This window comes from Carlito syrichta, unplaced genomic scaffold (assembly GCF_000164805.1).
Source record: "Carlito syrichta isolate Samal-C Ts95f unplaced genomic scaffold, Tarsius_syrichta-2.0.1 Scaffold306927, whole genome shotgun sequence".
In the NCBI taxonomy this organism is placed as follows: domain Eukaryota; kingdom Metazoa; phylum Chordata; class Mammalia; order Primates; family Tarsiidae; genus Carlito; species Carlito syrichta.
Genome location: NW_007251023.1, coordinates 20,273 through 45,597, shown reverse-complemented (window position 1 = coordinate 45,597; position 25,325 = coordinate 20,273). Strand labels below are relative to the sequence as shown.

The 25,325-nt window shown below is 36.2% G+C and overlaps 1 protein-coding gene across 1 annotated transcript in view; it reads right to left on the bottom strand.

Annotated features, from left to right (window-relative positions):
* LOC103265891 (transmembrane and coiled-coil domains protein 1-like) overlaps nucleotides 1-25,325 on the bottom strand; it is a gene marked incomplete at its 3' end in the record, with an annotated part of 41,166 nt that overhangs the window by 12,293 nt on the left and 3,548 nt on the right. Inside the window, exon 2 of the mRNA XM_008063536.1 lies at nucleotides 22,317-23,008. Coding sequence (XP_008061727.1) covers nucleotides 22,317-22,883 — 567 coding nt within the window. The remainder of the gene's footprint in view (nucleotides 1-22,316; nucleotides 23,009-25,325) is intronic.

Here is a 25,325-nt window from a genome sequence, read left to right as displayed (position 1 = left end):
TGGGCGACAGAGTGAGACTCCAACTCAAAAAAAAAAAACAAAAAAAAACTCTTTAAGAAAAAAGTCAGCTTCTTAGTCTTCACCTAAATTCCATTTCTCATACTTGGCATTTTAAAAAAGATACCTTAAAAATAACAACAACACTAAATTAAATAATTATATGTCTAAGGTTTTGTTCTCTCAACTGCTACTCCTTGCGATTGTTTGCAACGCCCAGAGCATGTTGAACATGAACATTACCTTAGAGAGACAAGCACCTCTTCCCTCATCGACTACAGAAACATCTCTAACAGTGAAATAATGAGAACACTGGTCAAAAGAAAATCCCCAGACCTCATCTCTACCATAAATCAAAAATTAGCCGGGCGTGGTAGCGTGCGCCTATAGTTCCAGCTACTTGGAAGGCTGAGGCAGAAGGATCGCCGTTGCCCAGCAGGCGAGGCTGCGGTGGCCGGAAGTGGCCGAAAGCGGCTGGAGGCGGCCACTGCACTCCAGTCTGGGTGACAGAGTGAGACTCCAACTCAAAAAAAAGAAGAAAAACCCCAAAGACCACATATGTTTGGCAAACCAAGCAACAAGGGAGAGTTGGTTAGAACTGGTGTATCTTCCTATTGAGCACAATTTTAGCATTATGAAATGTCATTCTTTATCACTGGTAATACTTCTTGCCTTAAATTCTAGCTTACTTGATATTGGCATAGTGATATCATCTTTCTTTTGGTTAGTATTTGCATGGTATTACACTTTCCTATCTTTTACTTACATTTTGCTATTTGTCTTACATTTGTCTCATCTATTCTTTATTTCTTTATGCTTCTTTTCTTGCTTTTCTATTAATTAAATAGTTTTTATTATTTCATTTTATGAGCGCCTCTATTAGTCTGTTAGACATTTTTGTGTTATTCTTTGAGTGGTTACCTTGAAAATTACAATATACATTCTTAATGCATAGTCTACTTTAACCACATCCTAAACAATACAAAATCTTGAAAACAATTTAACTCCACTAACCCTCCCTTGACACCTTTTTGCAATTGTTATTGCATATTTTATTTCTACAATATTTTAAACCCCAGTACAGTCAGATTATCATTTTAACGCTCAACTACTAACTAATCTATGGAAATACACATGAGAATTATATACAGATTAAACATAAAAGTAATACTATTTTGGCCAAATTGATAGTTGCTGAAATCATATACAAGTCCATAGCTTGTCAGCCAGGTATTTGAGGAGAGTGTGGTAGTATCTAAATTAACAAGCACTGTATATCTAATTGTCAATCCAAGGAATTTATAGTCTCCAGCCTCTGTAGTATAGCATTTGCAGAGTTCCACAGGAACCTTGATAAAGCTCTCTAGGACCTAGCTCAATAAGGAACTCAACTCTTCCCCTTATTTGGCATGGAGAATCCCCACTTTACCTCATCCTTTCCTCCTACCAGAATGTTTCCAAGAATACTACAGACTGAATTCCTACACTGGGCAGAAGAGTCTTTTAATTATGTTGTTAAGGCACTTTATGTTGAATCATATAAAATTACCATGTTTGTAAGCCAAAACTGCTCAAATATTGGCAATTTCATATAGTTCAAAGTAATATTTCGGTATAAGACCTACTAAAAACAAAGCCTTAATTACACAATTAATATTTCATTTGCCAAATCAAGATTCAGAAAACTTAATATCTTAATCTGAATATATACAATCAAATTTAAAAGATTACTCTGTCTACAACACTCTAGGTCAATGAAAGGAGAATGACATTTATGTTTAGTTATGCAGTAAAGACAATTTGAGACAGATAACTACAAAAGTGATTTTGCTACAGAAATGCTGTTCTTTTAACTGTTACAGGAAGAAACAAATGAATCCTAGTCTTTGTCTTCTCTACTTCACAATAGTAGCTCCTTGTATTTCCAAGTGCTCTGTATGTGCTGAAAAAAAAAATAGCGTAGCCTGAATTGAAATCAGTAGAAATGAAATTTTCTGTGTTTTTTTGTTTTACTTTAGGGACAAAGAATAGTCTAGTGGGCAAGCCTGTATCAAAGCCCCTTACATTTCTATTCTAATAAAAGCTTCCCTAGAGGGAAAGTAATGGATTAAACATGGAAGACTGAACAGATTTATCTTGATTCTCTACTAAAATTGGAAAAGGCATAAGCCCAAAAAAGGCAAGGAGAACTAGAGAGGAGGCAGTAGTCAATAAGAGCCGTCAATAAAACTTTGGAAGGTGAGAAACAGATGGTCCAATAATAAATGATCTAGCTTTCAGCTTTTCTCTAGTCAGTTAAGTGCTTGGCAGGGTAGCAAGTGTTGTGGGGAAATCAACAAGAAGCAAGCCAATTTATACCAAAACTACAGAGGGGTCAGGACTTAAAAGTATCAGGGGCTACCCTAAAAGCAGGGGCATAGGGTAGTCCTGAAAACAAAACTGATTAGAAGTACTTATAAATGAGCAGTTAGAACAACAGTTCATTCTTCTAACAAACATTAAGGTAAGCAGTCCAGAGGTTTACTAATTGATGAGAATGAAACAGTAAATCAGAAATATTCTAGACTGAGAGACTCTAGACCCAGCTGAGGACTGGGTATCATTCTGAGGACAGAGGGATTAAACCAATAGATGAGAATTTCAGTCCTCTTCCCCCTAGTCTTCCAGAAGACAGGCAGCCAGACTCATTACAACCAACATAATCGATCCGTTACCAAAGACAAAGATTTGAACAACTGGAAAAATGGGAGAAAAGACCAATAGATACTGATAACTGGGAGCCCTGCAATAAACTGGTCTTGTCCAGTTTACTCTATAGTAAAACCTATCAACCTACAAGTCCTCACAAAGAGTTTCCCACACAACTGAAATGCCTATCTCAAATATGAGACGGAAGCCAACACTGACCAGACACTTGAGAAAAGTCTCTAACATAAAAGAAACTAAAATACCCAAGGTGAGGAGGGGAGAAGAAACTCAGAAGAAACAGACATATTACAAGAAATGAAAATATCCTCAGAAACAAGACAAATCTATAAAACAAGAACAGAATACTAAAAAAAAGACATTAATCAATGAGGAAAAAGTACTCAGGAAATTAAAACATAATAGCAGAAATAAAATATTTAGTAAAAAGCTTGGAAAATAAAGTTTAAGGAAATCTGAAATTAGAACAAAAGAAAAAGGGAAAATAAGAAAGAAAAAAAAGCCCTACTAAAGTAAGTCAGGAGTCTAACCTCCGACTAACAAAAACAGAACAGATATAAAAGTGGGGAAGGAAATTAAATAAATAGCACAAATGAACTACAGATATATGCGATAACGGATCAATCTTAGAAACCTATTTTTGCATAAAAGGCAAGTCCTAAAAAACTACATAAGCTATGATACTATTTTACAAACCCCCCAACAGGCAAAACTAAACAATAGTCTGCTTAGTGTCACAAACATATAAGTAATCTATTATTTTAAAAGTCACAGGAATGAAATTCAAAAATTAGGATAATGGTACTATTGCAAATAGTTACAAAAGCATGGCAATGGTTACAAAAGCATGGCAATGGTAATGTTCCCATTTTTAAGTTGTGTGATAGGTTCACAGGTAGTTTGTTAGTATGTGTCATAGCTTATGAATGTTTATTTTTATGTGAATAAACTATTACATAATAAAAACTTAAAATAATAAAAACTAGTACAAGAAAAATTTTTAAAAACTGTTCCTAGATTAGACTTTGAGTTTCCCCGATTGCAAGGACCTATGAGTACCCAGACCAACAAATGCCAAGATGACCCACACCAACACACATCATTGTAAAACTTCAGGACAACAGAGATAAAGAGAAGACTTTTTAAAATTCAGAGAGAAAAGCAGGTGATACTCAGAGGGTCGAGAATCAGACTGGCACCAGATTTTCCATCAGTTCTGGAAATTACAAGATAATAATAATACAAGTGTTTTACATAATCTGTGGGAAAACTATTTCCAACCTAAAATTCAACAGCCATTCAAGTTACCAATGACGCATAAGGTAAAATAAAGAAATTCTGAGGCCGGGCTCAGTGGCTCAGCCTGTAATCCCGCACTTTGGGAGGCTGAGGTGAGTAGACTGCCTGAGCCTGACGGTTTGAGACCCACCTGGGCAACTTGGCAAGACCTCATCTCCACAATAAAATAAAAATCAGTCGGGTGTGGTACACGCGCCTGTAGTTCCAGCTACTTGGAAGGCTTAGCAGAAGGATCGCCAGAGGCCAGCAGGTCGAGGCTGCGGTGGCTGGGAGCATGCCACTGCACTCCAGTCTGGGTGACAGAGTGAGACTTCAACTCAAAAAAAAAAAAGAAATTCTGATATAAGTACAATTTCTGAAAAATTATCTCCCATGCACCCTCATTCCATAAGGCTCTTGGAGAATATGCTTCATGAAAAGAAAAGAATAAACCAATAAAGAGGACATGAAATCAAGGAAACAAAGAATTATTACTAGACTAAAGAATCCTAGGACAAGAGGTGTGCAACAGTCTTGGAGAGTAGTCAATTCAGACTAGAAGAGACGTGAGAGCTTCCAAAAGTATATCCCCAAGAAAAGCTGAAACTGAGACGATTATATCATGTTCTGAAAAGAGTTTTAGTTTTTTCAGAATTTAGAGCGAACACAATGATAGTTATAAACAAAAATCAAAGCAATTAACTCTAGAGACAATAAAAATTGTATAAGTGAAATGTAATCATATTATACTACAAGGCTCAAGATGTAAATATTTTTACATTGGCATAATGTAAACAGCATACTGAAATATAATTAAATTTAATAAAATAAGGACAAGAATAAGATAATAAGAGAGCTAAATCATCATCTTCATGGTAGGAAATCAACAGATAGTATTTAAAACAGAAAAAGAGCAGTATAAGCATGTTTTTCAAAAAATAATTAGAAAAATTCCAGAAAAAAATTAAAAGATTAAAAAGAGTTGTCTGAGGAAGGCAAGATATGGGATTAGAGGACTAGTTATTAGAATCCTATAGTGCTTTTTTTAAAACGTCTTATACTATGTGATATACATAAAAATCAAAATAAGCTTTTCTTGGGTTATATATGCTGAAGAAAATACTTGTTTGTGAGAGCTTTGAAACCTGAAAGATTGTAGTAAATAAGTCACAGGAACTTGTTCACAAAAAATAAAATTTAAAGTAGTAGATTCACAAGCAAGTAGAATGTTTCATACTCCTAGTGTTGGAAAGCAAAGATAAAACTTTTAAATTCCTAGTTTCAACAGCTCTCTGAAAGACGAAGGACATGAACAAGTATCTTAACTAATATTAATTTCCTAACTTCATTTGTTCTTGTAGCTTATTTTTGGCCTAAGATTACAACTTAGTCTTCCCCTTTGTCAGGGTGCTTTTCAGAGTTTCTAGCTGTAATTTCAAAAATGATATTAGGACAGTACAGAATGGTGAAGCAACAGACACTGAACAATAAGAAATACAAACTGACAGGAAGAAAAAAAAATCACCAAGGCACAAATCTTTAAGGAGAGACAGAGAAAAATAGTATTTACCAAAAACACATACTTAAAGCATTTAAATTACACAAAAAAGTGGCTTTTAATATTTTCCACACTGAACATCAATTTGTTTTACAAAGATTTTCTTTCCAGATTCAATGGTAGCTATTTTTTTCAAACCTCATTTTTAGGTAATCCCACTAAAACAGTAAATCCAGTCTTGATGTGATGAAACATGTTATGCATCTAAATGAGCAAACTGATTTTTTTTTGTTTTAGATTTTATTTAGTAAAACATTAGAGCAACAAATCCTCCAAGCAAAAAAAGTCAAAATCGTCTTGAATTTCTGTACCAATCCACAAATCTCTACCCTAGTGCAACATAAGATACTGACATAGAACTATGGGCAAAAAACAAGGGATACATATCACTACTAGTATGTAGATCTATAGCATGTAATTTATACTGTGGCCTAAATTCTCTTGAGCTATAATCGGATCACAAAACCTTTATTCTCATTCTCACAGAGCTAAACACCTGACAATAAAATAGTAAGCATTCCATCTTCATGCAGAGAAACTTAAGGAAGTTCACCCTATACCTTAAGATCCTATGGTCAAACATTCCTAAGAAGAATATATTAATCTACAAGTATTTATCTGCTTTAACTGAATTTGATTCTATTTTTGTCATAACATCACAAATTATATAAAGACAATGTATAACACCCAAGGAATATGGAAGAAAGCTTATCAAAGCAACGTTTCAAGTCATAAGCAATCACATTCACAATAACCAAACTGAGTAGACTGTTTTCTTGGCTTCTCTGCATCCTTATAGAAGACAGCAATTATGAGAAAATAAAAAACCTTGACACTGTTCTCTGGCCTAGAAAAACGTATGGTTGTGCCCTGAACATCTACAATTGTTGAAAACAAGTTTAATGTTGTTGGTAAGCCTCTAGTAAGCTTATAGAAAATGTTTAAGGTATTCCAGTACTACTTCATGGTAAACCAGTTATTTAAATGTGCATTTGTACAGCTGCTTAACATATTATGACAATTTAACATATTACAACAATTAACCAAGTGTATACTCCCTAAGACTGTATATGTTCTAATAAGCTTCCATTTCACTGAAGTTCTAGAAAACATTTTTTCAGAGCATCCACAAGGGAGAGGTTACAGTGATCTTCAGTTAATCTGATGCTCTATTCCATTGTTAAGCTTATAAAGAAATACTCAGGCCAGGTGCAGTGGCTCATGCCTGTAATCCTAGCACTTGGGAAGGCAGAGGCAAGAGGATTGCCTAAGTCCAGGATTTGAGATCAGACTGGGCAACTCAGCAAGACCTCGACTTTACAGTAAATCAAAAAATTAGCTGGTGTGATGATGGCACACGCCTTTGGTTCCAGCTGCTTGGAAGACTGAGGCAGAAGGATCACCTAAACCCAGCAGGTCAATGCTGCAGTGGCTGTGAGCATTCCACTGCACTCCAGCCTAGGCGACAGAGTCTCTTAAGAAAAAAAGAAAAGAAAGAAATACTCAGAAATAAACAGATCAGAATTAGGACTTGCTCTTACGGCCATTCATTTTGCATATTATATATTTTTAAAAGAAAAATGCTGCTGAAATGGAAATTTTCTCAAAAATCTTCTCAGTAAATTCAGGAATATTAATTTTCAAAATATTCTTGAGTTTTGGTGATTTTTACTCAATACTCTGAGATTCATTACTGCAGAAGGACTTTTGCTTTTGTGTTTACAGTGAGAAAGAACAGTGTATTATGTAAACAAGGAAAGAAGAAAATACCCACCACAAACAAACTCAGGCTTGGTACTCTGTAGCAAGCAATCACATATACAATACTCAAATCAATTTTCTGGTGCTGGAATTTCATTTTTAATAGTCCCATTTCAAGATATTTATATTGAAGAAGCTAGACATTTAGTGTTAGTTTATTTTGGCTTGCTGGATTTCACTAAACACCCACCTTGACCCCAAAAAAAAGAAGAAAAAAAAAGAGGAAGGGACACTAAGGCTTTATTTTTTTATCTTTTTTTTTTAGTTGGAGACTCACTCCATCGCCCAGGCTGGAGTGCAGTGGCATGCTCACGGCCACCCCCAGCATCAAGCTGCTGGGCTCAGGCAAAACTTCCACCTCAGCCTTCCAAGTAGCCAGAATTATAGTCACATACTACTGCGTCCAGCTAATTTTTTGATTTGTTGTAGAGCTGAGGACTCGCCAAGTTGCCCAGGCTGTTCTCAAACCCATGGGCTCAGGCAATCCCCTCACCTCAGCCTCCCAAAGTGCTGGGATTACAGGCTTGAGCCACCATGCCAGGCCTAAGGTTTTATTTTTACGGTTATACAATTTTTAGCTTAAAAAATGAAGCTATTCAATTTCTACTGCAGAACAGATTAATGAAATAGTACTTACATATAGAGAGGGAATTTAACAAATTGAAAACATATTTACTAAATCATCTGTGATAGTAAACACTTTAAAATAGTTGCTCATCCATTTTAAACTTGCTTTTAAACTCTCTCTTTCTTCCATTTTTGTTATAATGAAACCAGGTAAAGTGATAAAAATCCATTGTTGGAATTACTACTCATATATTTAACTCTCCCACAGAGTCAACTATAGGACTGCCAGAAACCTTAAAATATTTTTCCATGTGAAGATGGCTTGAAAATCAGAAACCATCAAATTTCTAAACACAGCAGGAGGAATTCTGAGCACAAGGTTTAGATAAAGAAGCCAGGGGCCGGGCACAGTAGCTCACACTTGTAATCTCAACATTTTTGGAGGCTGAGGCAAGGGGAGTGCCTGAGCCCAGGAGTTTGAGACAAGCCTGGGCAACATGGTGAGACCGCATCTCTACAATAAACCAAAAAATTAGCTGGGCATGGTGGTGCATACTTGTAGTCCCAGCTACTTGGGAGGCTGAGGTGGGAGGATTACCTGAACCCAGGAGGTCGAGGCTGCAATAGCCAAAATCATGCCATTGCACTCCACCTAGGTGGAGTAAGACTCCAACTCAAAAAAAAGAAGAAGAAGAAAAGAAGCTAAATAATTCCCCAGTGTACACCAGAGTCAAACATTCAGTCACATCTGGTAATATTTTAACTTTAAGTACTCATCCTGTGAATTCCTATTTAAAGTGACAGAATCTCAGAAGGAATCAGTTTGTTTAGCCCAACTCTCTATGGAGTCATGAATATTTCCTTCAACATGAATGATGTATTGTTCTCCAGGCTTTGTCTAGTAACCTCTAGGGTAGGAAATCACCCCAGCTACCTCAAAGCTAGACAATCCTTCTGCAAAATTTATTCTTACATTATGCTATTGTCGTACCCTAAGTCAAATATAAATTATTTTCATATTATCCAAAAATATTTTTGAAAGGAAATTACTCTTTTAATCTTGGTCTAAATACAGGGTAATGCATTCCAGTGGTACGCAAGACAATCCAGTGGATTATGGGGAAAAATTACAACTTCCATTTATATTTTTTATTTTAACCCTTTTTTTGGCTATATGATGCACATAATATATATGAACAATTATACATGTGTAATTTATAACTAAACATAAAGATATTAAGAAATATGCTAAAAGGTGTGGGTGAGCAAAATAATTTGGAGGGCACTATCCTATAAACAGTTAATACCCCCCCTTCTTTATTTTATTAGAAATTATTTTTTGCTATTATTTTGCTATCTTTATTTTTTACTTAGGACATAGAAGCTTATCTACATGATTATGGATCTTGAAGATATTACCTGTATCATGACCACTTGTATACCTAATCCTGAATTGTACCCCACATCTTTAAAATAAAATTTAAAATTTTTTTAAAAAGAGCAAGGAGTTAGGGAATTCCAAGTAAAAGAAATCTTTTACAAAGCAATTGAGATCGGAAATAATAGAACATTTGGGGAGAGTCATTTTGAAAGATCAATTTTAACTATGGCTTGCAAGTTGGAAAACAAAAAAAAGATATCAAATACTCATAATCAGTGTACCATCAACCACGAATAAAAATGTTTAGCATGAGAACTCAATGGTACCCAAAAAACCTTCCAAAATATCAAAAGAATAAAATTATTTTCTTGTTAAGAATTCAGCACTAGTAACAGGCAGGTGGATTATCCTACTCTCCCTCAAGCTTACACTATGCACAAGGGTTTCAGTCATCTACAGTCATATCTGCACACACATACATAAACACAGAGGGGTTTAAAAACTTATGAGTAGACTTTTCATTACTCTCCAACCTAAATCTAAATGTTAAATGTAGTTTGACTGAGTTTATCCACATTTAAAGGCCTAAGCCAGATTCCTCAGAATACACTGTAATACACTGTTAACACACTGACTGCAAAAAGATAAAGTCCATCTCAATTAATATTTAAAGTAGGCCGGGCTTGGTGGCTCAGCCTGTAATCCCAGCACTTTGGGAGGCTGAGGCAAGTAGACTGCTTGGGTTCGCGGGTTCGAGACCAGCCCGGACAACTTGGCGAGACCTCCTCTCTACAATAAATCAAAAAACTAGCCAGGCGTGGTAGCACGCACCTGTAGTTCCAGCTACTTGGAAGGCTATGGCGGAAGAATTGCCAGAGCCTAGCAGGTCAATGCTGGGGTGGCCACGAGTATGACACTGCACTCCAGCCTGGGCGACAGAGTGAGACGCCAAATCCAAAAAAAAAAAAAAAGAGAGATATTTAAAGTATAATATTCTTATGCTAAAATTAGTTTTTTAAGCATATTACTGTTTAGAGCATACTAAAACTTCTATCAAAACACTTTAACAAAGTCAGATATGGTACATGTTTTAAGTTTATAAAGAAAATGTTCATGTTATAATATTTTAAAAACAAGGAAAAGAAATGAAGAATGAAGCTTTAGAACGCTGCCATATCTAGATCTTTAAAGAGGGAAGCACAAGAGACTTCTACTTCCAAACTTGAGACACAGAGGCAAGCTGGCTTCACTCTCCCCTAAAAAAAAAACCAAAACCAAATTAACAGCATCAAGATTATCACCATATTATCCCAGAACCCAAATATAAGGATGAGACAGTTTCCAGCTCCACAGAGAAGTGAAAAATCTCTGAGCAGACAGTAACAGAATCAAATTTCCATACCCACGATGCCCCCTTCTGGGAATATGCCTGGAGGAGCTCAAATCATTCTACAAAAAAGATACCTGTGCATACATGTTTATTGCAGCACTATTCACAATAGCAAAAACATGGAACCAACCATGCTGCCCATCAAAAGTAGACTGGATTTTTAAAATGTAGTATATATACACGATGGAATATTATATAGCCATAGAGAAGGACAAAATTATGAACTTTGAACTTCACAGCAACTTGGATGGATTTAGTATCTGTAATACTCAGTGATGTATCACAGAAACAAAGAACTGAGTACCACATCTTCTCACTCATTAGTGGACCCTGAACAATTATCACAATTCTATAAGAAAGGGATTGGCAGTAGTGGGAAACTGCCAGGGGAGGGTGCGGGGGTGGGGAGCACATTGTATCAATAAGGGAACCTGATCTCAAACCAGGTGACGTGGGGACCAAAGTGAGGCCCAAATTTTACCTGTACAGTGACCATCTGTATACCTAACCCTGAATTGTCCCCCATATCTTTAAAATAAAAATAAAATAAATATATACATACATGCATAAAAATAAAAAAATAATGTGTGGATCAATAAATGTTAATTTAAAAAAAAAAAGAATATTCCACTGGGCATGGTGGCTCACACTTGTAATTCCAGTACTTTAAGACAGGAGAATGGCATGAGGCCAAAAATTCAAGACCAGCCTGGGCAACAAAACAAGACCCTGTCTCTACAAAAAATAGAAAAATTAGCCAGGCATGGTAGTGCATGCCTGTAGTTCCAGCAGTCCCAGCTACTCAGGAGGCTAAGACAAGAGACTCACTTGAGCCCAGGAGTTCAAGACTATGGTAAGCTGTGATCATGCCCAGGCACTCCAGTCTAGGTAGCAGAGTAAAAACTCTGCCTCAAAAAAAAAAAAAAAAAAATATATATCCCAAGGATTAAGATTAGGCTGGAGAAGGGACTATTCAGGAGATATACAAGTGAAGGCAATTCATGCCTGCAGAAACATTATATATTCTAATACATTATATATTCTGATTAGCCCTAGCTGGAGAAATACAGAGAACCAGATCCAGCCTAATATGTTAAATTTGTCTAACAGAGGCACAAGTAGAATAAAATGCTTTGGAAGATTCCGAGAGCTGAGACAACCACTTGGGGAAAATATTACAGAGCTGAATATAAGATGACTGTAGAAATCCTTTCCAACCTGAGATTTTGTGTTAATGAAAGGCTCAAAAGAGAAGAAATGGAACTTTCTTAGAACAATACACTCTCTTCTTACCTTTCCAGAAGTATAGTTATAGCAACTTGGCAGGAAAAAAAAAACCAGAATTGAAAATAGTCACAGCTACTAACTACCAGATTATCTGCCAGTAAGAGTATATGGAACCAAAGATAAACCAGTCAATTATCACTCATTTCCTACTTTTAATCTTACTTGCACTGTTTGGCGGTAAGTAAGATGGTGGTGACTTGTAGCAATTTCATTGTGGCCTTTTGATAGTAGATAGGGAAAGCAATGAGAAATTTGTTTTTTTGTTGCACCTAAATTTCTACTTTAAGAGTTAATTATCAGGCCTCAAATTTTGCTTCAATTAATTAAGACCAATTCTTTAGCTTTTTTTTCTTAAGTGTTGTAGGAAAATTAATTCGCAGTTTACCAATTTTTTGGCAGTCTATATCCTTCTAAGATCTTCTACATTCTTTGCCTTTAAATTATACTCTTCACACTAAGCACATGATTAAAATTATTGATATCGAAGTATGTGTGCTGTAGTAAAATGAGCAAAGAACTTAGACTCAGCCATGTACTAGCTCTCTGTTCTTAGGCAGGTTTAAAATTTTCTCTAAGCCCTAATTAAGTCATTTGTTTAAAAAAAAAAAAAGATATCAACCTGCCTCAAAAGACTAATATGCAATTTAAATTACATAATATATACAAAAAGGTCTCACATACATTAGACACCGAACATTTGTTAAGTATGAACTGATATATATATATATATAAAATGATATCAAAGCAAATTCACTTCAATAAACACTGTCGTAGTAAATACTACCAACTAGATGGAAAAGATTCCAGTTATTGAATGGTTCATTAAAATTTAGCATTTTCTTGGTGTCTTAAGGCAATAAGATTAACAGAAGGATGGTTCTCATCTTTATCACTTTTCTTACTATATATTTTTTAATTTTTTGCCAGTAGTCTGGCAGGCAAAGATCTTTCTTACAATAATTCTCCAACATTATATTGTGTTGAAAGTGATACCTTTTAATTATGGGCTCTTTCTTGCACCCCATTCTCAACCACACAATGCAGAAATAGCTCCATGGAGACTGTATTTAACTGGCCATCTCACTAAACAGAAAAGGCCTTGTTTTTCAGGAACTGTAAATAGTTAGTAACTTTATTTTTTTCATCTTGTTTAGACATCTGAGAATCCAGAATGTCATTATTTTGTTTAATGATAAACGGGATTAAAATAACTCCAGCAAGCCGGGCTCGGTGGCTCAGCCTGTAATCCTGCACTTTGGGAGGCTGAGGTGAGTGGACTGCCTGAGCCCGCGGGTTCAAGACCCGCCCGGGGAACTTGGCGAGCCCTCATCTCTATAATAAATCAAAAATTAGCTGGGCGTGGTAGCGCACCCCTGTAGTTCCAGCTACTTGGAAGGCTGAGGCAGAAGGATTGCCGGAGCCCAGTAGGTCGAGGCTGCAGTGGCCGGGAGCGGCCACTGCACTCCAGTCTGGGTGACAGAGTGAGACTCCAACTCAACAAAAAAAAACACAAAAACTCCAGCAAATCATTACAGTATTTTATTTTATTTTATTTCTCTCTTTCTCTCTCTCTCTCTGAACCTGTACAAATTGTATCCCTGGAACAGTTGCTTAGCTTAGAAGCAGTACTACAAGAAACCAAATAGAGGTAGTAAAGGCATAAGAAACCAAATAGAAATAGTGATAAAAAGCAGTCTTTGTTGTTGCTCTTAGATTTCTGCCTTCATTCAAATAAACCAATAATCTAGTAATCAATGTTCTAAAAAAAGAACACATTTTCTTTTCCTCTTTTCTTGTCCCTTACTTGAAAGAACTGATGTGCTTCAATTCTGTGACATGCTCAATCAGGTAAAGAGGCAAGAATGCTGAACACAGAACCAAAGGGAACCCAGGGATCTGGTCCTGGCATCACTCATAATTAGCTGTATAACTTCAGGTAGATTTTTAAAACCTCTAAAACTGTAAAATGAGGGGTTTGATTGGGATTATTTCTAAAGCTTAACATTCTACAAGTCTGCTAGTCATTTGGCTACAGTCAGTGACCTATTGACTAAAAACCATTTGTGTTACAAGAGACTCATTTTGCAACTCAAGGTTTTTTAATTCTTAGCTTCCTTATTACAGTTTTGAAATCTCAGTCAAGACTTCTTATTCCAGTAAAATGTTACTATGACAAATTAAAATGTACTTGGTCCATTCTTAGTAAGTATTTCACTTGATCTTTGGCTAGAAATACATTTTTATAGTACATAAGTCAAAAAATCCTTGATAATTCTTTTGTCATAAGATTAATTTTTAAGCCAGGCTCGGTGGCTCAGCCTGTAATCCCAGAGCTTTGGGAGGCCGAGGTGAGTGGATTGCCTGAGCCTGCGGATTCAAGACCCACCTGGGCAACTTGGCAAGACCTTATCTCTACGATAAATCAAAAATTAGCCGGGCGTGGTAGCACGCGCCTGTAGTTCCAGCTACTTGGAAGGCTGAGGCGGAAGGATCACCGGAGCCCGGCAGGTTGAGGCTGCGGTGGCCGGGAACGGCCACTGCACTCCAGTCTGGGTGACAGAGAGAGACTCCAACTCAAAAAAAAAAAAAAAAGATTAATTTTTAAATAAAATATATTTTATTTAGGAAAATACTTTCAAAGTATATCTATATACAAAGTGAGAGACATAAATTAATGAATAATGTATATTAATTGTGACCCTAAAGTACAAAAGTTCAAAAGTGAAATCTAGTCTGCTGACATTGACCAACAGGATCACAGGTCATAATGATGTAACATCAAAATAAGTCAATTTTTAACAAATACTAAGATCAACATTGTGCTAACTTGCCAAAGTTGCCTATCTTTCTTGGAAAAAAAAAAAATGCTGTACTGTGATCCCTGAAGAAAATCAATCTCTTCTAGAGATTACCTTATATAATACATGATCATCTGTCCCTCTGTCTTTGAGTCTTTGGAAGTCTTATATCAGTTATGAATATACAAGAGTAATGGATTTTGGATACCAAAATTCTCCTCCCTCACATCGAAGATTCAAGGCTAGTGATAAAGTACCCATGGCCCTTGTGAATAAAAAGGGAAAGCAGAAATTAGGTTATATACTATATCCCTTGAGGGGTCTGACTGTCCTAATGTTTGTTATTATTTTGTAGTATAAAAGAAAAGGATCCTGACAAGAAAGTAAAAAAGGGGAGGAAGGGGAGAGACAGGGAAGGAGAAAGGAAGGAAGGTAGGTTAAACTTAACTTAAAGAGTGAACTCTACTTTCTAGCAGTTGGGCCTTCATTATAAAAGCTGCTTCTTCTGAACAAAAGAAATGTAATTCAGATTAAAAATAGAAACTTTAAGAAGCATGCCTATGCTGCAACATTTTGCATAACAAGTTTACCAAGATCAAGAACACCTAGCTTATCTGTACCTTCACTTTCAATCTTAGAACAACCATATTTACTGTCGACGTGAGATCACAAGGAAAATCAAAGTATCTTTGGGGCTACTACATAATATTTATATTAAAGAAAAATCGACCGGGCGTGGTGACTCACGTCTATAATCCCAGTATTTTGGGAGGCCAAAGTGAGAGGAATGCCGGAGCCCAGGGCTTAGAGACCAGCCTGGGCACCTTGGCGAGACCTCATCTCTACAATAAGTCAAAAATTAGCCAGGCAAGGTGGTGCATGCCTATGGTTCCAGCTACTTGGAAGGCTGAGGCTGAAGGACCACCTGAGTCCAGCAGGTCAAGGCTGCAGTGGCTGTAAGCATGTCACCATACTCCAGCCTGGGTGACAGAGTGAGACTTCAACTCAAAAAAATAATAAAAATGAAGAAAAATCGGTGAGGAGGAGAGGATGGACCTGTGTAAATTGTGGTCCTCAAAGCTAGGGTCAGTAAACCTAAAAGTTAGTTGGCTTTGGCAATCAAATGTCGCTCTGTAAAGTATTAATGGAGAACAACTAAAAAGCCAAAATACATCTTTATGTTTAATTCTTGCCTACCTTCCCAGTTACATATTATTAACTGCTTGTGACATTCCCTTCACAGTATGTGTCAGCTACCCAACTAACACTAAATACATAGAAAATAGAGATCTCCATTGGTTTTCTTTAAAAAAAATAAAAATTTTCAACTTTTGAGTAGGAAAATAGACACTATTTTTTTACTAGTCTTCCAAGCAAATCTTTGGGTTTAAAATTTTTTTACTTTTAATTTTTTTATTCTAATGTCACCAAATTCTACTTGCTCTTATATTGTCTATTCCATTTCCATAATTATCAACTCAGTTAAATATTTATAAGAAAGTAGACTATTACTATTTGAAAGTCACTGTACTTAATCTAGCCCATATCCAGCTCATATTCATAATTATCATTCTGGATTAATCCTGTCAGTAAAACAATTATCTTCTCGCTTCCACCTACCAGTCCTTGCCTAGGGCACCACCTGGTGGTCATCAATAGGAATTATCCTTTTCCCTACTTCATTTCTTTCCTCTAGGGAGAACAAAAGTTCAACTTATATCTTTTTATTTGAACAGGTACATCTCCCTCAAACCTCTTCCTCTTTTCTCTATCTTCTCATTATGGCCAAGCATTACCAAAAAAATTTCCTTTCTCTCTACCTATACTTAAGTGATCCAAAAAATGTCCCTAACTGCAGCCTAATATACACAGGAAAACGATATAGTGAGCTTTAAAGTGATCTAAGCCTTAATAGAGAACCAGAATCAGTATCTTCAAACTTTCCCTTCAGAAGCCCCAAAGTTTACATCTATCTTCTTATTTCCTTCTAATTAAGTTTATTTTTTCTCAGAATTTACGTCAAAAAATCTCATTTGTTGTTACTGAATGAAGAACTGGATATCTACCCAAAGGAAAAGAAATCATAATATCAAAAAGACAACAGCACTCATGTTTATCACAGCAATAGTAAAGATATGAAATCAACCTAAGTGTCCATCAATGGATGACTGAATTTTAAAAATGTGATATATATATAATGGAATACTATTTAGCCCTAAAAAAGAATGAAATCATGTCTTTTGCAGCAACATAGATGGAACTGGAGGCCATTATCTTAAGTGAAACAATTCAGATGTAGAAAAACAAATACTGCTTGTTCTCACTTATAAGTAGGAGCTAAATAAATAACATGGATGCAGATTGTAGAATGATAGGCAACTGAGAATTGGAAGTGTGGTGGAATGGATGATGAGAAATTACTTAATAGGCACAATGTACATAATTTGGGTGATGGATACCATGAAAGCTCTGACTTCACACTATGCCATCTATGCATGTAACAAAATTATACTTGTGCCCCATAAATTTATACAAATAAAAAAAGAAAATAAAGGGTTTTTAAATAGGACTGATTTGGCCAGGTGCAGTGGCTCATTCCTGTAATTCCAATACTTTGGGAGGCTGAGCCAGGAAGACTGCTTGAGGCCAGGAATTTGAGACCAAGCTGGGCAAACACAGCGAGACACCTATTTCTAAAAAAAAATTAAAAGTTAGCTAGACATGGTGGTGCACACCCATAGTCTTAGCTACTCTGGAGGCTGAACAGGAGGATCGTTTGAGCCCAGGAGTTTGAGATTACAGTGAGCTATGATCACATCACTGCACTCCAGCCTGGGTGACTTTGAGATCTTGTCTCTAAAAAAATTAAAAAATTAAAAATAGGCCAGTGCAGTGGCTCAAGCCTGAAATCCCAGCACTTTGGGAGGCCGAGGCAAGAGGATTGCCCGCGGGTTTGGGACCAGCCTGGACAACATGATAAGACCTTGTCTCTACAATAAATCAAAAAATTAGCCAGGCGTGGTAGCGTGCACCTGTAGTTCCAGTTACTTGGAAGGCTGAGGCAGAAGGATGGCCTGAGTCCAGCAGTTCAATGCTGGAGTGGCCCTAAGTGTGCCACTGCACTCCAGCCTGGGCAACAGAGCAGCCTGGGCAACAGAATGAGCCTCTAACTGAAAAAAAATGTTTTTAATTAAAAAAAAATGAAAATAAACAAACAGTATTGATTTTTATTATTTCACATTGTATTTATCACTGTCCTAGTAGAATAGTGTACAATATTTCAAGTAGACTTTGGGGCTAGACTGGGAATCTACAAACCATTTAACTATTTACACTACCAAAATATGGAAATTTCAAAGACTGATATTAAAAATGACTTCTCCCACAGAAATAAAAATGGAATGTTGTTTTATATGTTGGTGGATGACTATACTACATGACAGTTAACTTGTTTTTACCTTAGGTTTTTTTTTTTCTATTTTATTCCATCTTAAACATAACTATTTTTTTAAAAATCTAATGATAATTTTCAACATGCAATTCCCACTTTTAAAAATCTGAAGTGTTCCTTATTTCCAACCACATCATCAAAATAAGGTTTCATGTTCATATTGCTAAAGCAGACTTCTTTCCTAAACTGAAATTTTTAAAACCAGCTATGTATAATGATTCACTTTTCTAATTTTATTGCTCATTAATTTCCCCCCTAAAGGTCTCACGAGCCCTCATACTGGGTAGACCTGAAGGTTCCATACAGGATATAAAGGCAATTAACTAAAATCCATTGTCCTAGCTCTCCAGAATGCTCACAACTGGAGTTTTTTTCCCCTTCTTTTTTAAAGCACAGCTCGATTATTTTAAAACTTGATAGCCGCATATACTATGCTGTCTTATAATGAATAAGATCTATACTGTCTGGGCCATATACTCCCCTAAGATATCCTGTGAGGAGCACATTCTCTATAAAGCCCCTATAGCCTGACCCAAAACTTAGAAGTTCTAAGTTCTTACTAGTTCTCTCTTCTCTGATCTACCACCCTTACTTTCAGAAACAGCTGATTATATATTATTCTCTATCAAAGCTTTTTTAACTGCTGAGAATAGGTTATAAGTATCCTGCCGATATTGATCACCTCAGCCTTCCAGGTAGTCGCAGAGTCTAGAATGAGTGGACCAACTACCTCAGTTGTGAACAACTCATCAGTTTACTGTGCTGTGCAGATATTTTAATTTTCTATGTGTGTCATGCTGCTTTTTAAAGAATAAATTTTGACTGAGCGCGGTAGCTCAAGCCTATAATCCCAGCACTTTGGGAGGCCAAGGTGAGAGGATTACCTGAGTCCAGGGGTTCAAGACCAACCTTGGCAACTTGGCGAGACATCATCTCTACAATAAATAAAAAAAAAATTAGCCAGGCATGGTGGCATGCACCTGTAGTTCCAGCAACTTGGAAGGCTGAGCCGGAAGGATTGCCTGAGCCCAGCAGGTCAAGGCTACAGTGGCTGTGAGTGTGCCACTGCACTACAGCCTGGGCAACAGAGTGAGACTCGATTCAATCAAGCAATCAATTTTACTTTCCTATGTGTGCTATGTTTTTTTAAAAAATAAATTTAAGGTGGGCAAGGCATTCCAAATGATTATTAAAATCCAAGATTCTGCCCCAGACTGCTTCACAAGTTTCACTAGGTTATCACTCCAACTTATAAAAATTAAAAGAAGAAATTATAGTCTATGGCACAAAAGTCTAATCAGTAGATTCATATTTATATACAAATTGTTAAGGCCTTGGTTTTAAGTTAAAATAAAATATTCAAAGTATACATCTATCATTTTTGTAATCTACTTTAAATGACTTTTTGATTGACAGACAAACTATTTGGTCCCAATTATGTTGGCTAAAAAGGTAAATATAGTACTTAGGTTCTAGCAATGTGTTGTTCACAGGAGAATATAATCTAGACTTTTAAGAAGCAAGTCAAAATCTAGTGCCCCCCCAGACATGTCAAATCTGATAAATTTGAACTGATGTTATTGCACTCTGATTTTGCACATGAACAACATGATTTCTCCCAGGCTGGTGGTTTTAAATAAAAACTATTAAAACTACAAGAAGTCTGTTCCTCGGCAGTTGCAATTAAACAAACAGCAAATTTTGTTTGTGTGAATAACTATTCTGCTAATTCTGAAGAGTTCTACCAGATCACATATGTCCAGGAAAAATTCAGACCAATCCTTAGAAATAAGCTTCTCTTAAAAAAATAAATACTATGAATCTTTTCATGTCATTTGTGAAATGCAAATTTAAAAACTCAATGCAATACAACTACATATATTAGTGACTAAATTTAAAAACAATGACAATACCAAATGTTGGTGAGGATGGGAAGGAGCTGAAATTTTCATACACAGCTGGTAAGAATACAAAACGATACAACCGGCTTATAAGTAAACAAACATGACCAGTTAACTCAGAAAAATGAAAACACACGTCCACACAAAGACCTACATCTAAAAGGTTCGTGGCAGTTTAATTCCTAATAGACAGAAAATGAAAACAACCCAAATGTCTATCGACTGATGAGTGGATAAACAAACAGGCACACAATAAAACACCAGGCAGCAATGTGAGGGAACCAGCTATCAACACACACCACATAATTTAATCTCAAAGGCATTATGCTAAATCAAAGCAGTCAAACACAAAAGACTACATCCGATCTCACTTTTAAGGAAATTCCAGAAAAGACAGACGATAGTGACAGCAGATCACCAGCTAACAGAGGCCAAGGGTTGGGGGTAAGAGAAGACGAACTACAGCAGAGGGACATGAGAACCCATTTTTGGAGGATGATGGAAATGTTTTATATCATGACTATGTTATTACCTGACATTTTTCAAAACTAATCACACTTAAACCTGGTGAATTTTATTGTCAGTAAAGCTGACAAAGAGCATTAAAGAAACAATTTTACAGAAAGAAAAAAAAGTTTTCACTTTGCTCTCTTTCTGTGAAAGTTTTCCATGCTTTACTTATACTTTTTCTTTTAGCATAAAAGCCCATAATCCCAGAATCACTGATAATAAATTTCTTAGTGTTCTCTGGTAAAGACTAAAAACTAAGACAAGTTATATATAGCTGCATTGTCAGTTTTTATTGCCAACTTAGGTTGGGTAATCAATGACCAAATGTTCTATTTATTTCAAAGATAATTACTATATACAAAAAATATATTACTTTTCCTCACTTAAACTTTACAAATTTTAATTTACATCATTATTTTGACAGGTTTAATTAAATTGATTTCCTGTCCATTATCTGTTTGTTTTTAATATCACACTTCGGTAGAAGATATTTAAGGTACTAGATTCAGTATTTAGATTTCCAGGTAAATTAATATCCAATAAAATAAACTTAATTGTGCCAGAAGCAGATATAGAATGAAAGTGATCAACTGTCATAAAAGCCTTAGGGAATACATAAAAGTAATGCTCGAAGACCGCTAAATGGTGACTTAAAGGACAGACTTGGCCCACAAATATGATCAGTTTGGCTAGCATAATTTGTTTAAAAAAAAAAAAAAATCAAAAGAATTCTCACCTAGATTTCCAGTTTCTCTTGAAAAAATCAAAAGCTCTGGCAAGACTGGGCCCACAGTACTAAATTAAACCAATAGCTAAAGCTAAGAAGACACTGTCCTGTAGAGAAAGCAGGAACTCTTCAGTTTGTCCAGGCTCCATAACACTTAATTAAGTTCACTCACTGTCACTACCTGCACGGCTATGGCTATACATACAGTTTTCTTTCTTTTTTTTTCTTTTTTTCTTTTTTGGAAAGCAGGATTTATTGAGAGGACAGAAAAGCTCCCACAGTAGGAGGGGACCCTAAGGGACTGCCCACATGCAGTTTTCAAATCTGAGTTTTCAAACCCTACCAGGGCTATTTCTTCCATGTGCTTCAACCAGCCATAACTGAGAGTTATATGGAAGAAGTTTTCCCTAGATTTGTTATAATTAATTTTGAGTAGATCCAAAAAAAAATCTGTATATTAACAGTAAATTACAATATGCACGTGCTCTACTGTGGAATGCACAATGTATAATGAATGCTGATGATGTACTACAAAGTGTATGAAAATTATATGCAATTTAGTATATTTCATGTTAAACATAAACAAACTCAGATTCTAGAACTTTATTCACTATATTCATTAATGTAAGAAAGTCATTTCCATGTGCAAAATCAAAACAACAAGAAACAAAGCATCATTCTTCCTCTACCATAAAACTGACCTCCTTAAATACACACAAAGAACAAATGAAGTATACTTAAGGTTTTAACAAAATGGTAAAATACACAACATACAGCAATATGTTAAGGAAGGGAACAGGAATATAATTCCAAATATTTATTCATTAGCTAGAAGTATTATTTACCCCATTTAATGAAAAGCAAAAACAAAAAACAAAAAAAACTCTTACCACAACTTTGAGCAACTTGCTGAAGTATCTCTTATACAGTTATCAAAGGGAAGTCTAAAGAGCCCTAAATACAAAGAACAATAAGTTAACAGAAAAAGAAAATCTAAGACTTACCCGCTCTGTAGTTCCCTCGTCTCCTGGTAAACATGCAGCAGCAGCAGCACAAGCTATTTCCATCATAGCAGAGCTGGTAGGGGCATCAGTTGTGGATGAAGACCTGGGTCGGCCTGTCTGCATAACAGCTGTCATCTCCTGACCAGATTTCCTGTTGATTTGGGGACTTCCCTTTGGGGCCTCTGGCTTGCCCCGCCTACTATGTAAGCTTGTCCCTCTTTTCATCTTGGGTGGCACTCGAATCTGCTGCAGGACACGATTCAGAGCTGTGGGGTGGGTGGGAACACCATCAATCTCAGCACATGTGTTCTGGCTTTCCAGATCCACTTCAGGTTCTAGATCTGTCTGAATTTGCTGCACATCGTGTGGAGACACTGATGACCTCCTGCGCTGGTGCTGGAAGAGATGCTTCAAGCCTTGGCCAATCACATTAATGTTCTCCAAAGCATTGTGGGTCATTTTAGACAACTTTTGTTCTGATTCTGTCTGCTTTCTGGCCTCTGCATCTTGAGATTTGCCTCCAGGATCAGGGTCCTCATATAATTGTTCACTGCCTGAAGGCTCCATCAGTAGAATTAATATGCTTATTTGCAAACTCAAAAATTTTTAAGCACACCGAGCGTCAAATTAGGTAGGCATTTGCTTCAACAGTGACTACGCATGCAGCTGTGAGACGAAGGCTTCATGCCTATCTAATGTTAAAACAAAACAAAACAAAACCTTATATTATAAATCCATGCAGAAACTCTAGTGTTAAAACAAAGAAAAGCATGCCACTAGCCAAACAAATAGGCACTATCATTAAGCAATCTTTAATCAGAAGATTAAAAGACAGTTTTCTAGATAGTGGATAATGATTATTTTCTAGAATAGGAGACAAAGCCCAGACCAAATACATAGGAGATAAAAACAGCAATGTTTAAAAACAAAAATTCCTGTAAGATTCAATATATGAAGAATTGGATACTAAAGGAGCCATCTTGGAATGGACACCATAATAGTAGTTTACAGAACAGTCACTGCTTGGGAAATCAAGAAAACAGACAATACAGTACATTCAGTCTAGCTAAGGCCATTTAATTCCTCTCATTTGTAATCACAGTTAATTATCCACATGTTGAAATTCAGTAAATTGAAAGAATAATCGTGAGAAGTGGATATCCCAATCTAACTATATGTGGATTTCAATAAAAAACATGGATTTTAAGTTACCATTCATATTCATCACGTTCACTGGTAACTAGAGATGACAGGTTTACTCTTTTGAGAAGAGAATGGAAAAAAAATTCTTGTAAATTAAATTAACTGCAGGAGCACAAATGACCTTTCTGGCACCATATGAGTGAATGGCGCAGACAGCATCAGTCTTCAGAAACCACAGCTTTGCTCAGTACCAACTATCAAGAAAGGAGATTCAGAGAAATCTCTTTCTCTATAGTGTCATCCTTGACAGAAGCTTCCCATATATCCACACAAACTCAAACTCAAAAGCAAAGTAACACAGTAACTGTGTATGTACAAGAGTAGAGGAAAAGAAAGGTCAAATAGCAACCATACAATAGTATTAATGCAGAAAACTAAAAAAAAGCTGAAACTAAGAGATGTAAAGTCAGCACAAGTGCCACAGTTACTGAGATCACATGCAGGGGGGTGGGAGGGAAGGGGAGAGGTTGGAGGAGGATGAGATTTTTTCCTAATAGAAAATGTTTATTTTTATACTTGTGTATGTACAAACATTTAAGACAAAATTATACAAATGCACAGAAGCTGCTAGAGAAGACAAAATATGATGTAGGAGGTGCTTTATTTTCATATTTTTCCTTAACTTTTTGTTTAAAAAACTTTAAACTCCCTGCATCACCAAGTACTTTCAATGATCTAAGCCATACCAACTAAGCACTACAGTGTCTGTTTCTGGGAATATGTGGACTTGCTGCCACCCAAGTGGCAATCTAGAGAGCCATAAATTAGCTGGATGAAAGAGTTCACTGTGAACTCAAGTCTACTAGAATTTAGAGAAACAAGAATTCAAAAAAAGTTTTCTTCCTGATGACTTACTCTCAGAAAATCTTCTTACCATATTATGTGGTCACCATCATTGAGGCTCCACTGTCCATATTTTCTCATGTCTCTTTCTCCCATCTCCTAACCTCATGACTCAGGAGAATACACAGGGTGACAGGTTAAAGACTTTTGTCTCTCACCAGTACCTTCCTACTTTCTAAATACCACAAAATTATTTGTTCCTAAATTGGGCAAATAAATAGCAGCCATGAGAATGGACGTTTACATTGCCTTTTACCCAAATTCTTTGTGGTCCTACCAAAATCTTGCATTGCTTTTGGTCATCTCTTTTCCTTTGGGAGAACCAAGAAAGAAACCTTTGCCCTTATTAAATTAATGACTGTCTTGGCCTCTAGTGCAGTTTTCTGGGGCTTCTTGTAGGCAAAAATCTTGCCAATAGTGTGTATATTTAATTATCTTCACCTCTCCTCATGAGTTTGTCTGGCAGAATAATAGTGTTTGGAATTTTATTTCTAATCTTCAAAGAATTGAGCTCCTCAGAGAAAAAGTGCTATGTAACCAAAATAATCCAATAACATCAACTAATCTCTTCCTACACTGGACTAGTTAGATCCTGAGAAGATGGGAGGATGTGAAAGCAGCAGACTGACACTTGGGAAGTAGTTTATTTTTTCCCTATTTGCACTGTCTTAGCTAAATAACGCAACTTATGTTTTTGTTGTATTGGAAGTAAAATGTATAAAATAAGTTTATCTCATGAGATTCAAAGATAACACGAATAAATGAATAGTGTCAAGGTTAGCTGAGGAACCAAATCCAAAGGTATTAGCAAATATATTTCTCTGGGCAGTGTTATAAACTAATCAAATAGCCATCTGCTTCCATCCTTTTTTTTTTTTTTTAATTGGAGTCTCACTCTGTCGCCCAGACTGGGAGTGCAGTGGCCGCTCCTGGCCACTGCAGCCTCGACCTGCTGGACTCCAG